Source organism: Odocoileus virginianus, unplaced genomic scaffold, assembly GCF_023699985.2.
Source record: "Odocoileus virginianus isolate 20LAN1187 ecotype Illinois unplaced genomic scaffold, Ovbor_1.2 Unplaced_Contig_10, whole genome shotgun sequence".
Lineage (NCBI taxonomy): Eukaryota > Metazoa > Chordata > Mammalia > Artiodactyla > Cervidae > Odocoileus > Odocoileus virginianus.
In genome coordinates, this window is record NW_027224327.1 from 355003 (window position 1) to 368253 (window position 13251).

Consider the following 13251-nt stretch of genomic DNA (forward strand, 5'->3'; position numbering starts at 1 on the left):
GAAAGGAATGGCAACCCACTCTAGTATTCTTGCCTGGAAAATCCTGGCAACCCACTCTAGTATTCTTGCCTGGAAAATCCTGGCAACGGATTTTCCCTAGCAGGGATCCCTAGTAGGCTACAGCCCAGGGGGTCGAAGAGAGTCGGACATAACTGAGTACAGCACAAGATATCTTTAAACAAAAGGACATATAACCTAAGGCTATGTTTTGGTAGACTGATTGAACTAGTGTCACAAAGACTCAAAGGAATCGAAAGTTCCTAGCAACAATGGCTCAGTATTTGCAACTTCAATGTTTGTGGAAACTTTATAGAACATAACTTTGATGAATCAGTTTAGTTCAATTCAGTCGCTCAGTCAAGTCTGACACTTCGCAACCCCATGGACTGCAGCACGCCAAGACTCCCTGTCCATCACCAACTCCCAGAGTTTACTCAAACTCATGTCCATTGAGTCAGTGATGCCATCCAACCATCTCATCCTCTGTCGTCCTCTTCTCTTCCCACCTTCAATCTTTCTCAGCATCAGGGTCTTTTCAACTGAGTCAGTTCTTCACATCGGATGACCAAAGTATTGGAGTTTCAGCTTCAGCATCAGTCCTTCCAATGAATATTCAGGACTGATTTCCTTTAGGATGGACTGGTTGGATCTCCTTGCAGTCCAAGGGCTCTCAAGAGTCTTCTCCAACACCACAGTTCAAAAGCATCAATTCTTCGGTGCTCAGCTTTCTTTATAGTCCAACTCTCACATCCATACATGACTACTGGAAAAACCACAGCTTTGACTAGACGGACCTTTGTTGGCAAAGTAATGTCTCTGCTTTTTAATATGCTGTCTAGGCTGGTCATAACTTTTCTTCCAAGGAGCAAGCATCTTTTAATTTCACGGCTGCAGTCACCATGTGCAGTGATTCTGGAGCCCAAGAAAATTAAGTCTGCTTTCCTAATTATTTGCCATGAAGTGATGGGACCAGATGCCATGATCTCAGTTTTACGAATGTTGAGTTTTAAGCCAACTTTTTCAATCTCCTCTTTCACTTTCACCAAGAGGCTCTTCAGATCTTCTTTGCTTTCAGCCATAAGGGAGGTGTCATCTGCATATCTGAGGTTATTGATATTTCTCCCGGCAATCTTGATTCCAGCTTGTGCTTCAGCCAGCCCAGCATTTCCCATGATGCACTCTGCATATAAGTTAAATAAGCAGGGTGACAATATACAGCCTTGATGTACTCCTTTCACAATTTGGAACCAGTCTGTTGTTCCATGTCCAGTTCTAACTGTTGCTTCTTGACCTGCATACAGATTTCTCAGGAGGCAGGTCAGGTGGTCTGGTATTCCCATCTCTTGAAGAATTTTCCAGTTTGTTGTGATCCACACAGTCAAAGGCTTTGGTGTAGTCAATGAAGCAGAAGTAGATGTTTTTCTGGAACTCTCTTGCTTTTTCAATGATCCAACGGATGTTGGCAATTTGATCTCTGGTTCCTCTGCCTTTTCTAAATCCAGCTTGAACATCTGGAAGTTCACGGTTCACAGTGAAGCCTCACTTGGAAAATTTTGAGCATCACTTTGCTAGCGTGTGACATGACTGCAATTGTGCAGTAATTTGAGCATTCTTTGGCATTGCCTTTCTTTAGGACTGGAATGAAAACTGACCCTTTCCAGTCCTGTGGCCACTGCCAAGTTTTCCAAATTTGCTGGCATATTGAGTGCAGCACTTTCACAGCATCATCTTTTAGGTTTTGAAATAGCTTAACTGGAATTCCATCCCCTCCACTAGCTTTGTTCGTAGTGACGCTTTCTAAGGCCCACTTGACTTCACATTCCAGGATGTCTGGCTCTGAGTGATCACACCATCGTGATTATCTGGGTCGTGAAGATCTTTTTTGTATAGTTCTTCTGTGTGTTCTTGCCACCTCTTCTTACTATCTTCTGCTTCTGTTAGGTGCATAGCATTTCTGTCCTTTATTGTGCTCATCTCTGCATCTCTGCTCATCTCTTGGTATCTCTAATTTTCTGGAAGAGATCTCTAGTCTTTCCCATTCTATTGTTTTCCTCTATTTCTTTGCATTGATAGCTGAGGAAGGCTTTCTTATTTCTCCGTGCCACTCTGGAACTCTACATTCAAATGGGTATACCTTTCCTCGTCTCCTTTGCCTTTCGCTTCTCTTCTCTTCTCGACTATTTGTAAGGCTTCCTCAGACAACCATTTTCCCTTCTTGCATTGTTTTTCTGGGGGATGGTCTTGATCACTGCCTCTGTACAACGTCATTGAACCTCCATCCATTCTTCAGGCACTCTTGTTTATCAGATCTAATCCCTTGAATCTATTTGTCACCTCCACTGTATAATCATAATGGATTTGATTTAGGTCATACCTGAATGATCTAGTGGTTTTCCCTACTTTCTTCAATTTAAGTCTGAATTTGGCAATAAGAAGTTCATGATCTGAGCCACAGTCAGCTCCCAGTCTTGTTTTTGCTGACTGTATAGAGCTTCTCCATCTTTGGCTGCAAAGAATATAATCAATCTGATTTCAGTGTTGACCATCTGGTGATGTCCATATGTAGAGTCTTAACTCTTGTGTTGTTGGAAGAAGGTGTTTGCTATGACCAGTGCGTCTCTTGGCAAAACTCTGTTAGCCTTTGCCCTGCTTCATTTTGTACTCCAAGGCCAAATTTGCCTGTTACTCCAGGTATCTCTTGACTTCCTACTTTTGCATTCCAGTCCCCTATAATGAAAAGGACATCTTTTTTTGGTGTTAGTTCTAGAAGGTCTTGTAGGTCTTCATAGAACCATTCAACTTCAGCTTCTTCAGCATTACTGGTTGGGGCATAGACTTGGATTACCATGATATTGAACAGTTTGCCTTGGAAACAAACAGAGACCATTCTGTCATTTTTGAGATTGCATCCAAGTACTGCATTTCAGACTCTTTTGTTGATTATGATGGCTACTCCATTTCTTCTAAGGGATTCTTGCCCATAGTAGTAGATATAATGGTCATCTGAGTTAAATTCACCCATTCCAGTCCATTTTAGTTCACTGATTCCTAAAATGTCAATGTTCACTCTTGCTATCTCCTGTTTGACCACTTCAATTTGCCTTGATTCATGGACCTAACATTCCAGGTTCCTATGCAATATTGTTCTTTACAGCAATATTGCTCTTTACAGCACAGCACTGGAGCAACTGTGAGGAGATACCCCACGTCCAAGGGCAGAGAAGCCCCAGCAAGATGGTAGGAGGGGAAAAATCACTTTAAATCAAACCCCATACCCATCAGAGATGCTCAGAGGGCTCAAACAAACTGTGTGTGCACCAGGCCCCAGAGACCCCACAGAAACTGAGACAGAACTGTGTTTGAGTGTCTCCTGTGGAGGTACGGGTCAGCAGTGGACTGCTGCAGGGGCAGGGGCTCTGGGTGCAGTAGACCTGGGTATGGCATAAGCCCTCTTGGAGGAGGTTGCCATTAACCCCACCATAGAGCCACCAGAACTTACACAGGACTGGGGAAACAGACTCTTGGAGGGCACAAACAGAACCTTGTGCACACCAGGACCCAGGAGAAAGGAGTCAGTGACCCCACAAGAGACTGACCCAGACTCACCAGTGCTATGAATAACAAAAATTAACTGGAGTTGGCAGCACTTACTATTCACAAGTGGAAAAAAGAAGGCTGAATATGACAAAGAATTCTCAAGGACATTCGCGTTATCTTTTTCTCTCCAAGAACCAAACCTGGCCCCTCAGCAGTGAAAGCACAGAATCCTAATCACTGGATCACCAGGAAATTCTCATTTTTTATAAAACTCCTTCAACTGTAGAACCCTTTCTTCAAGCTACATCTTAAAAGTAAGTTCAAGAAAGACTTCCCTGATAGTCCAGCAGTTAGCAATCTGCCTTCCAATGCAGGGGAAACGCAGGTTCAATTCCTAAGTGGGGAAATAAGATCTCACATGCTGCAGGGCAATTAAGCCCGAAAGTGTCACAACTAGAGTCCATGAGCCTCAATGAAAGATCCAATACGACAACTACTGAGCCAACACACAGCAACTAGTGAAACCCACACACCCTGAAGCCTGTGCTCTGCAACAAGAGAATCCACCACAATGAGAAGCATGAACACCATAACTAGAGTAGCCTCCACTCGCTACAACTAGAGAAAACCTGCACACCAGCAACCCAGCGCAGCCAAAAATAAACAAATGACATTTTTAAAAAATATACAGCAAAGTTGTACCACTGTCATGCTATTCCCAACCCCTCCACAGAACTCCTCAGCCTTGAGGGAGGGCACACTGTTATTGTTAGCATGCAAAGAGCCACCCACTGGGGAAGACAGGCCTCTAGTTCAGGCTCTCCCGCCCTGAAGAAACAGTGTGACACTCTGGGTCTTTTTTCCCTTAATTTCTAAAACAAAGGAAAGCATTAAGAACCATTAATATCACTCAATAGTTAAAAATTTGTAAAGCACAGAATGACTTATATCTTGTATCCGAAATGCAAGAAAACTTCTGCAATTTTTAAACCATGTTGCACCTGGCTGTGATTTCCAGGAGTACCTTTATACATTTATAAACATTTATACATTTACATTATTTCAGAGAACCATTCTATGATTTAACAGGGATTCAAGTAGCCAACTAAAAAATTCTCTCTTGCAACAAAGTTTTTCAGTTCAGTTCACAAGCATAATAGGCAACAAGATTTATCAATACCTCTGTGTATCTATATTATAAAACTTTAGCTAACCATTAAAATGCTTGAAATATTTTTTAAAATTACACAAAATCTAATATTGAGTGGAAAAATCAGACTGTGGAACAATTACAATTATTTTAAAAGAACTGTACACTTTTCCTCAAAAGCCAAAAGATGAGAAGAAACACATAAAGAAAATAGAGCACGGACTCATGGTAAAATTTTGTTGTCTTCTTTACACCTTGAGTTTTTCCAAGTTGTCCACAATGGACAAGGAGGTCTATATAAGAAGCTAGGAGGGGACATTTTTTCCTTTCACTTTTGTTTTTCAATGCTATTCTGAAATCTCTAAGTCTGCCAAATACTCTCACAGCCTTTGCTGGTGTATTTCTATACCAATGTTCTCAATTACTTTTGTAAGCTTATGCTTGCTTATTACACTTAAATTTATTCAGCAGTCTGCATTTCCAAAGTGTATTATGCCATAATCATGGAAAAGCAGACATTATACTGGTAAAAACTATGTCTGCCTATTTAAACTATAAATTCCTTTTAAGCAAGAAGTGAATGCTTTTAATCTCTGTATTCCAGTGTCTTGCATACAGCCTGGCACACTAAAAATGGTAATAAATATTGGGCTGGCCAAGAAACTCAATTCAGTTTTTTTCCATAAGCTGTCTTTAGGATTATTTAGTTGTCTTTAACGTCACTGAAAACAGTCTTGTTAGACTGTACTGTGACAGCTGTCATACCAACGTGTATTTAAAAAAAATCAACACTGGCGAATTTTTGTGTAGCTATTTTTTAATATTGAAGATGAAAGAAAAAAGCGACATTTTAAATGTGCATTTAACAAATCAAAATTGGTGCATTTTTGTGTAGCTATTTTAAAACTGATGAAAGAAAAAAAGCAACATTTTTGGCATGTTATGCTAGTAAAGTAATTCTCCAAGCCAGGCTTCAGCAATATGCGAACCGTGAATTTCCAGATAAGATGTTCAAGCTGGTTTTAGAAAAGGCAGAGGAACCAGAGATAAATTGCCAACATCCGCTGGATCATCAAAAAAGCAAGAGAGTTCCAGAGAAATATCTATATCTGCTTTATTGACTATGCCAAAGCCTTTGACTGTGTGGACCACAATAAACTGTGGAAAATTCTGAAAGAGATGGGAATACCAGACCACCTGACCTGCCTCCTGAGAAATCTGTATGCAGGTCAAGAAGCAACAGTTAGGACTACAGACTGTTTCTAGGTTGGAAAAGGAGTACGTCAAGGCTGTACATTGTCACCCTGCTTATTTAACTTACATGCAGAGTACATCATGAGAAATGCTGGGCTGGATGAAGCACAACTTGGAATCAAGATTGCTGGGAGAAATATCAATAACCTCAGATATGCAGATGACACCACCCTTATGGCAGAATGTGAAGAAGAACTAAGAAGCCTCTTGATGAAAGTGAAAGAGGAGAGTGGAAAAGCTACCTTAAAGCTCAACATTCAGAAAACTAAGATCATGGCATCTGGTCCCATCACTTCATGGCAAATAGATGGGGAAACAGTGGCAGACTTTATTTTTTTGGGCTCCAAAATCACTGCACATGGTGACTGCAGCCATGAAATTAAAAGACGCTTACTCCTTGGAAGGAAAGTTTCTTCCTAGACAGCTTATTAAAAAGCAGAGACATTACTTTGCCAACAAAGGTCCATCTAGTCAAGGCTATGGTTTTTCCAGTAGTCATGTATGGATGTGAGAGTTGGAGTAGGCTGAATGCCGAAGAATTGATGCTTTTGAACTGTGGTATTGGAGAAGACTCTTGAGAGTCCCTTGGACTGCAAGGAGATCCAACCAGTCCATCCTAAAGGAGATCAGTCCTGAGTGTTCATTGGAAGGACTGATGTTGAAGCTGAAACTCCAATACTTTGGCCACCTGATGCAGAGAGCTGACTCATTTGAAAGGACCCTGATGCTGGGAAAGACTGAAAGCAGGAGGAGAAGGCGATGACAAAGGATAAGATGGTTAGATGGCATCCCTGACTCAATGGAGATAAGTTTGAGTAGACTCCAGGAGTTGGTGATGGACAAGGAGGCCTAGAGTGCTGTGGTCCATAGGGTCACGAAGAGTCGGACACAACTGAGCGACTAAACTGAACTGATGTTTTATTATCTAAAGAAAAGTAAAAACACAACTGAAATGAAAAAAAGATTTGTGCGGTGTATGGAGAAGTATATGTGACTGATCCAACATGTCACAACTGGTTTACAAATTTCCATGCTGGAGATTTCTCCCCTGGGCAACGTTCCATGGTAAGGTAGACGAGTTGAAGTTCAGAGTGATCCAATCAAGACATTAACTGAGAATAATCAACTGCATACAACTCAGGAGAAAAGAGCCTGAAATTAGCCAACAGAAAACATATAATCTTCCATCTGGATAACACAAGGATTTCTTTGATGACCAGGCAAAACTGTTATAGCTTGGCTGGGAAGTTCAGATTCAACCACTGTATTCAACAGACATTGCAACTTCAGATTTCCATTTATTTCAGTCTTTACAAAATTCTCATAATGGAAAAAATGTCAATTCCCTGGAAGACTGTAAAAGGCACCTGGAACAGTTCTTTGCTCAAAAAGATAAAAAGTTTTGGGAAGATGGAATTATGAAGTTGCCTGAAAAATGGCAGAAGGTAGTGGAACAAAACTGTGAATATGTTGTTCAATAAAGTTCTTGGTGAAAATGAAAAATGTGTCTTTTATTTTTATTTAAAACCAAAGGGACTTTTTGGTCAACCCAATATATGTTAAAATATATGTTCACAGAAAATCATCACTGGAACACCTAGTAATAGTTGCTACAGACAGGCTCCACCCATGGAAGCTAAAAATTTGAGAACAAAAACAGTATATTTACACAGTTTCAAAGTATTTCTTCCAAGACATTTATTAACTACAAAAAACATATTATACAGTGGAGAAGTCCAGCAAACACAGCAAGTATTTGCTCATAGAACAGACCACAGGTGATGAGCTAAGAGAATATTTATCAAATTTAAAGGGCCTATATGCAACAGTCTAATTTAAAATACAGAATGTGTAGCATAAACAAAATAAACATTTTTGAGGTGACAGGATAACCCTTGAAATGTACAAAGATAAAGTCCACTCTCCAGAACAACTTAATGTAACAGTCCTGTAAACTGTCCATCAAGAGACATGCCTTCTGTATTAAGACTCTTGGACAGAGAAAGCAAATGAAGGCTTCAACCAATCAATCAGGTTGGCAAGGCATAGATGCCTGATCTGCAAATGTGATACTTCTGTTAAATCTTGAAAAAAAAAAAAAAAGTATATGTATGAGAAAGAAAAAAGCAAAAGGACTGCTTTTTAAACAAGTCCTACTAGTTAAACTAGTTAACCAAGTCCAATGAGACAACCAAATGGCTGTCTGCTGGGGAAAAAACATTTCTGGGGGAAAAAACAGTTACTAAAAGCTGTTTGAATGGACCAGATATTACACAGTATTAGGGAATTACGGCTGATTTTCTTAGATGTGTTACTGCATGCTGACACTGCTTACTGAAGCATCATTTGTCATGATATCCACAATTACTCTCAAACGGTTAAAAGGTATGAATGTATGTATGTATCTCTATATAAGAGATAGAGTGCTACTGGTTGCATTACATTCCCTCAAAATTCATATGGTGAAGTCTTCACCACCACCACCGCCGCCACACCTACCCCCCTGTATCACTGCAGATATCATTAGTTAAGATGGAATCATACACGAGCAGAATGGGTCAATAATTCAACATGATTAGTGTTTTTATAAAAAGGGGAAATTTAGGACACACACTGGCACAGGCCAAGGAACTACCAGAAACCAGGTAGGAAAGTACTAGAACAGATCTGTCCCTAGCACCTTCAGAGGGACCACAGCCCTGCTGAACCATCATCTCAGACACCAAACCTCCAGAACTGGAAGACAGCAAATGTCTATTTGTTTAAGTCTGTGGTTCAGAAGAGGCAAAGGAGTACATCAAGGCTATACATTGTCACCCTGCTTATTTAACTTATACGCAGAGTACATCATGTGAAATGCCAGGCTGGAATCAAGACTTCCAGGAGAAATATCAACAATCTAAGCTATGCAGATGACACCAACCTTACGGCAGAAAGTGAAGAGGAACTAAAGAGCCTCATAATGAAGGTGAAAGAGCATAGTGAAAAAAACTGGCTTAAAACTCAACATTAAAAAAACTAAGATCACAGTATTCGGTCTCATCACTTCATAGAAAATAGATGGGGAAAAAATGGAAACAGTGACAGATTTTATCTTATCGGGCTCTAAAAATCACTGGACAGTGACTGCAGCCCTGAAATTAAAAGATGCTTGCTCCTTGCAAGAAAAGCTACAACAAACCTACACAGCGTATTAAAAAGCAGAGATATCACTTTGCCAACAAAGGTCCATAGAGTCAAAGCTATGGTTTTTCCAGCAGTCATATACGGATGTGCGAGTTGGACCATAAAGAAGGCTGAGCACCAAAGAATTGATGCTTTTGAACTATGGTGCTGGAGAAGACTCTTCAGAGTTCCTTGGACAGCAAGGAGATCAAATCAGTCAATCCTAAAGGAAACCAACCCTGAATATTCATTGGAAGGACTGATGCTGAAGCTCCAATACTTTGGCCACTTGATGTTAAGAGCCAACTCACTGGAAAAGACCCTGATGCTGGGAAAGACGGAGGGCAGGAGGAGAAGGGGGAAACAAAGGATGACATGGTTGGATGGCATTATCAACTCAATGGACATGCGTCTGAGCAACCCCGAGGATAGTAAAGGACAGGGAAGTCTGGCATGCTGTAGTCCATGGGGTCACAAAGAGTCAGACATGACTGAGCGACTGAACAGACTTTAGTGACTGAACTTACATTTTGATATATCAGCCCTAACGAGAAAATACAGAAACTCCTAACAAATGTTGAATTTAAGAGGCAAATGTATGGTATTAACTTCTTTCTTCAATTTCTCTGGATATCTAAAATGTTTAACACCACAGGGTAAAGCCTTAGAATTCTGTGAATATTCTGTTCTATAGCAACCATTCATTTAACAGGCACTGATGATACTATCTATTCAAATAAGGAGCTTTGTTTATCAACATCCAAAAAATAACTTCCAAGGATTTTGACTGGGATCATATTGAATCTATAAATTAAGCTGAGGAGAACTGACCACTTCACAATATTGAATCGTCCTAATGTACTATGTCACTTCAGTCGTGTCTGACTCTTTGCAACCCCATGAACTGTAGCCCACCAGGCTCCTCTGTCCATGGGGTTCTTCAGGCAAGAATACTGGAGTGGGTTGTCATCTCCTTCTCCTATCCATGTATTAAACATTGTGCTGTGAGACAGAATGCCATGGGAAGACACAGAGGGGGAGCACAAATGTGAAACAAAGATTCAGATGAACTAACATATATGGTGATTTACAAAAAGGATACAACAAGGGGATAAAGGGACTGGGGTAATTCCAAGCAGAGGAAACAGCAAGTAAAGAGACAACTACAGAGGTTTTGCTTTTTTGTTTTGAAATATAACTGACATAAAACACTGCATTAGTTTTAGGTGTACTCGATTTTAAGCGGTTTTGTTTGTTTTTTTAATGGTTCAAAGACAGGGTACTGAGGAGAGGGAGCATTTGAGGAAGAAGCTGGAAACCTAAGTTCACATAGTGGAGCTAGATTCTGAAATGTTCATTATGCCAACCTAGACACAAGAGTTTATTTGCATCGATCAAATAAAGCAGGAAGTTTACCTGGGTCCTATGGATACATAAATGGGCATCAGTTCTAGTTCAGTCACTCAGTCGTATCTGACTCTTTGCGATCCCATGGACTGCAGCATGCCAGGCCTCCCTGTCCATCACCAACTCCCAGAGTTTACCCAAACTCATGTCTGTTGAGTTGGTGATGCCATCCAACCATCTCATCCTCTGTCATCCCCTTCTCCTCCCACCTTCAATCTTTCCCAGCATCAGGGTCTTTTCAGATGAGTCAGCTCTTTGCATCAGGTGGCCAAAGTATTGGAGTTTCAGCTTCAGCATCAGTCCTTCCAATGAACACTCAGGACTGATCTCCTTTAGGATGGACTAGTTGGATCTCCTTGCAGTCCAAGGGACTCTCAAGAGTCTTCTCCAACATCACAGTTCAAAAGCATCAATTCTTCGGTGCTCAGCTTTCTTTATAGACCAACTCTCACATCCATACATGACTACTGGAAAAACCATAGCCTTGACTAGATGGACCTTTCTGGTAAAGTAATGTCTCTGCTTTTTAATAAGCTGTCTAGGTTGGTCATAACTTTCCTTCCAAGGAGTGCGTATCTTTTAGTTTCATGGCTGCAGTCACCATCTGCAGTGATTTTGGAGCCCCAAAAAATAAAGTCTGCCACTGTTTCCCCATCTATTTGCCATGAAGTGATGGGACCAGATGCCATGATCTTAGTTTTCTGAATGTTGAGCTTTAAGCCAACTTTTTCACTCTCCTCTTTCACTTTCATCAAGAGGCTCTTTAGTTTGTCTTCACTTTCTGCCATAAGGGTGGTATCATACACACTGCTGTATTTAAAATGGATAACCAACAAAAGCCTACTGAATAGCACATGGTGCTCAGTCACTTCAATCATGTGACCCCATGGACTTGCCAGGCTCCTCTGTCCATGGGATTCTCCAGGCAAGAATACTGGAATGGGTTGCCATTTCCTTCTCTGCTCAATCTTACTTGCCATCCTGGATGGGAGGGAGTTTGGGGGAGAATGGATTCATGTGTATGTATGGCTGAGTCACTTCACTGTTCACCTGAAACTATCAAACACTGTTAATCAGCTATGATGACACCACCCTTATGGCAGAAAGTGAAGAACTAAAGAGCCTCTTGATGAAAGTGAAAGAGGAGTGAAAAAGTTGGCTTAAAGCTCAACATTCAGAAAACTAAGATCATGGCATCTGGTCCTATCACTTCATGGCAAATAGATGGGGAAACAGTGGCTGACTTTATTTTTAGGAGCTCTATAATCACCTGCAGATGGTGACTGCAGCCATGAAACTAAAAGACACGCACTCCTTGGAAGGAAAGTTATGACCAACCTAGACAGCATATTAAAAAGCAGAGACATTACTTTGCCAACAAAGGTCCATCTAGTCAAGGCTATGGTTTTTCCAGTAGTCATGTATGGATGTGAGAGTAGGACTATAAAGAAAGCTGAGCACCAAAGAATTGATGCTTTTGAACTGTGGTGTTGGAGAAGACTCTTGAGAGTCCCTTGGACTGCAAGGAGATCCAACCAGTCCATCCTAAAGGAGATCAGTCCTGAGTGTTCACTGGAAGGACTGATGTTGAAGCTGAAACTCCAATACTTTGGCCACCTGATGCAAAGAGCTGACTCATTGAAAAGACCCTGATGCTGGGAAAGATTGAGCGCAGGAGAAGGGATGACAGAGGATGAGATGGCTGGATGGCATCACCGACTCAACAGACATAAGTTTGTGTAGACTCCAGAAGTTGGCGATAGACAAGGAGGCCTGGCATGCTGCAGCCCATGGGGTCGCAAAGGGTTGGACACAACTGAGCGACTGAACTGGAACTGAACCCGAACACAAAATGTTTTTGGTGTTAAAATTAAATTTAAGAAAAGAAGGATTTCAATGACCCTCCCACCTCATAATTACAGGTAAAATTCTAATATGGGTATTCACTTTTTTTTCTAGGAAGAAATATATAACTTTTATCAGATTCCTATGGGGTCCAAAAAGTATAGAAAGCACTACTGTAGGCAATAATCAATCATCCCAGGAATATGTATCACATGAAAATTATCAAAAAGGGACAAATTAGTGATTTTAAATTCCCCTTGTTACTCATGCTGAAAATGACTCATCATTTACTAGGAAGTAATATCATTCAAGAAAGCAGAAACTGCTTGAGTGTCCTGAGAGGTCAGATTGCTGTCAGACATGGCCCATGGACATGGACATGAACATGGTCCTAGTAAAATGGAACTTCCAGATTATAAACAATGGAAGATAGAAGGGACACCATTGGAAACTGTCCAGGAGAAACTGGCTGCACGAGGACTAAGGGATCCATGGGGCCGCAATGAAGCTTGGAGATACATGGGTGGCTTTGCAAATAATGTTTCCTTTGTTGGAGCATTATTAAAAGGATTCAAGTGGGGATTTGCTGCATTTGTGGTAGCTGTAGGGGCTGAATATTACCTGGAGTCCCAGAAAAAAGATAAGAAACATCACTGAAGATAATACCTGGAAATATCTTTTAATGTCTTAACTTTCTTATAAAAAGATTTCTTCACTGTAGCCTACTCACCTGTGTGTTTATTCCTTAAGGAATACTAGTAAGATTTAATAAAATAAGAAAACATGTGAAAAAAAAAAAGGAAAGCAGAAACTATGATAATAGAAGTGATAGTCTGATGTGAGAAAAACAATCATATTCACACATTGACAGTACACTTTCTTTGACCAAGCAC

At 40.7% G+C, this 13251-nt stretch overlaps 2 protein-coding genes across 14 annotated transcripts in view; one reads left to right on the forward strand and one right to left on the reverse strand.

The window, feature by feature from the left end:
* WDR33 (WD repeat domain 33) overlaps positions 1-13251 on the reverse strand; it is a 115704-nt gene that overhangs the window by 91692 nt on the left and 10761 nt on the right. The window lies entirely within an intron of this gene.
* LOC110132801 (NADH dehydrogenase [ubiquinone] 1 beta subcomplex subunit 3) lies at positions 12688-13162 on the forward strand. The gene has a single exon (XM_070463983.1). It carries the CDS (start codon positions 12719-12721, stop codon positions 13013-13015), a length of 297 nt encoding a protein of 98 aa, XP_070320084.1. The 5' UTR covers positions 12688-12718; the 3' UTR covers positions 13016-13162.

Bases quoted from the DNA above. Each gene is read 5' to 3' on its own strand.
- LOC110132801 (XM_070463983.1), top strand. From the start codon at position 12,719: ATGGCCCATGGACATGGACATGAACATGGTCCTAGTAAAATGGAACTT.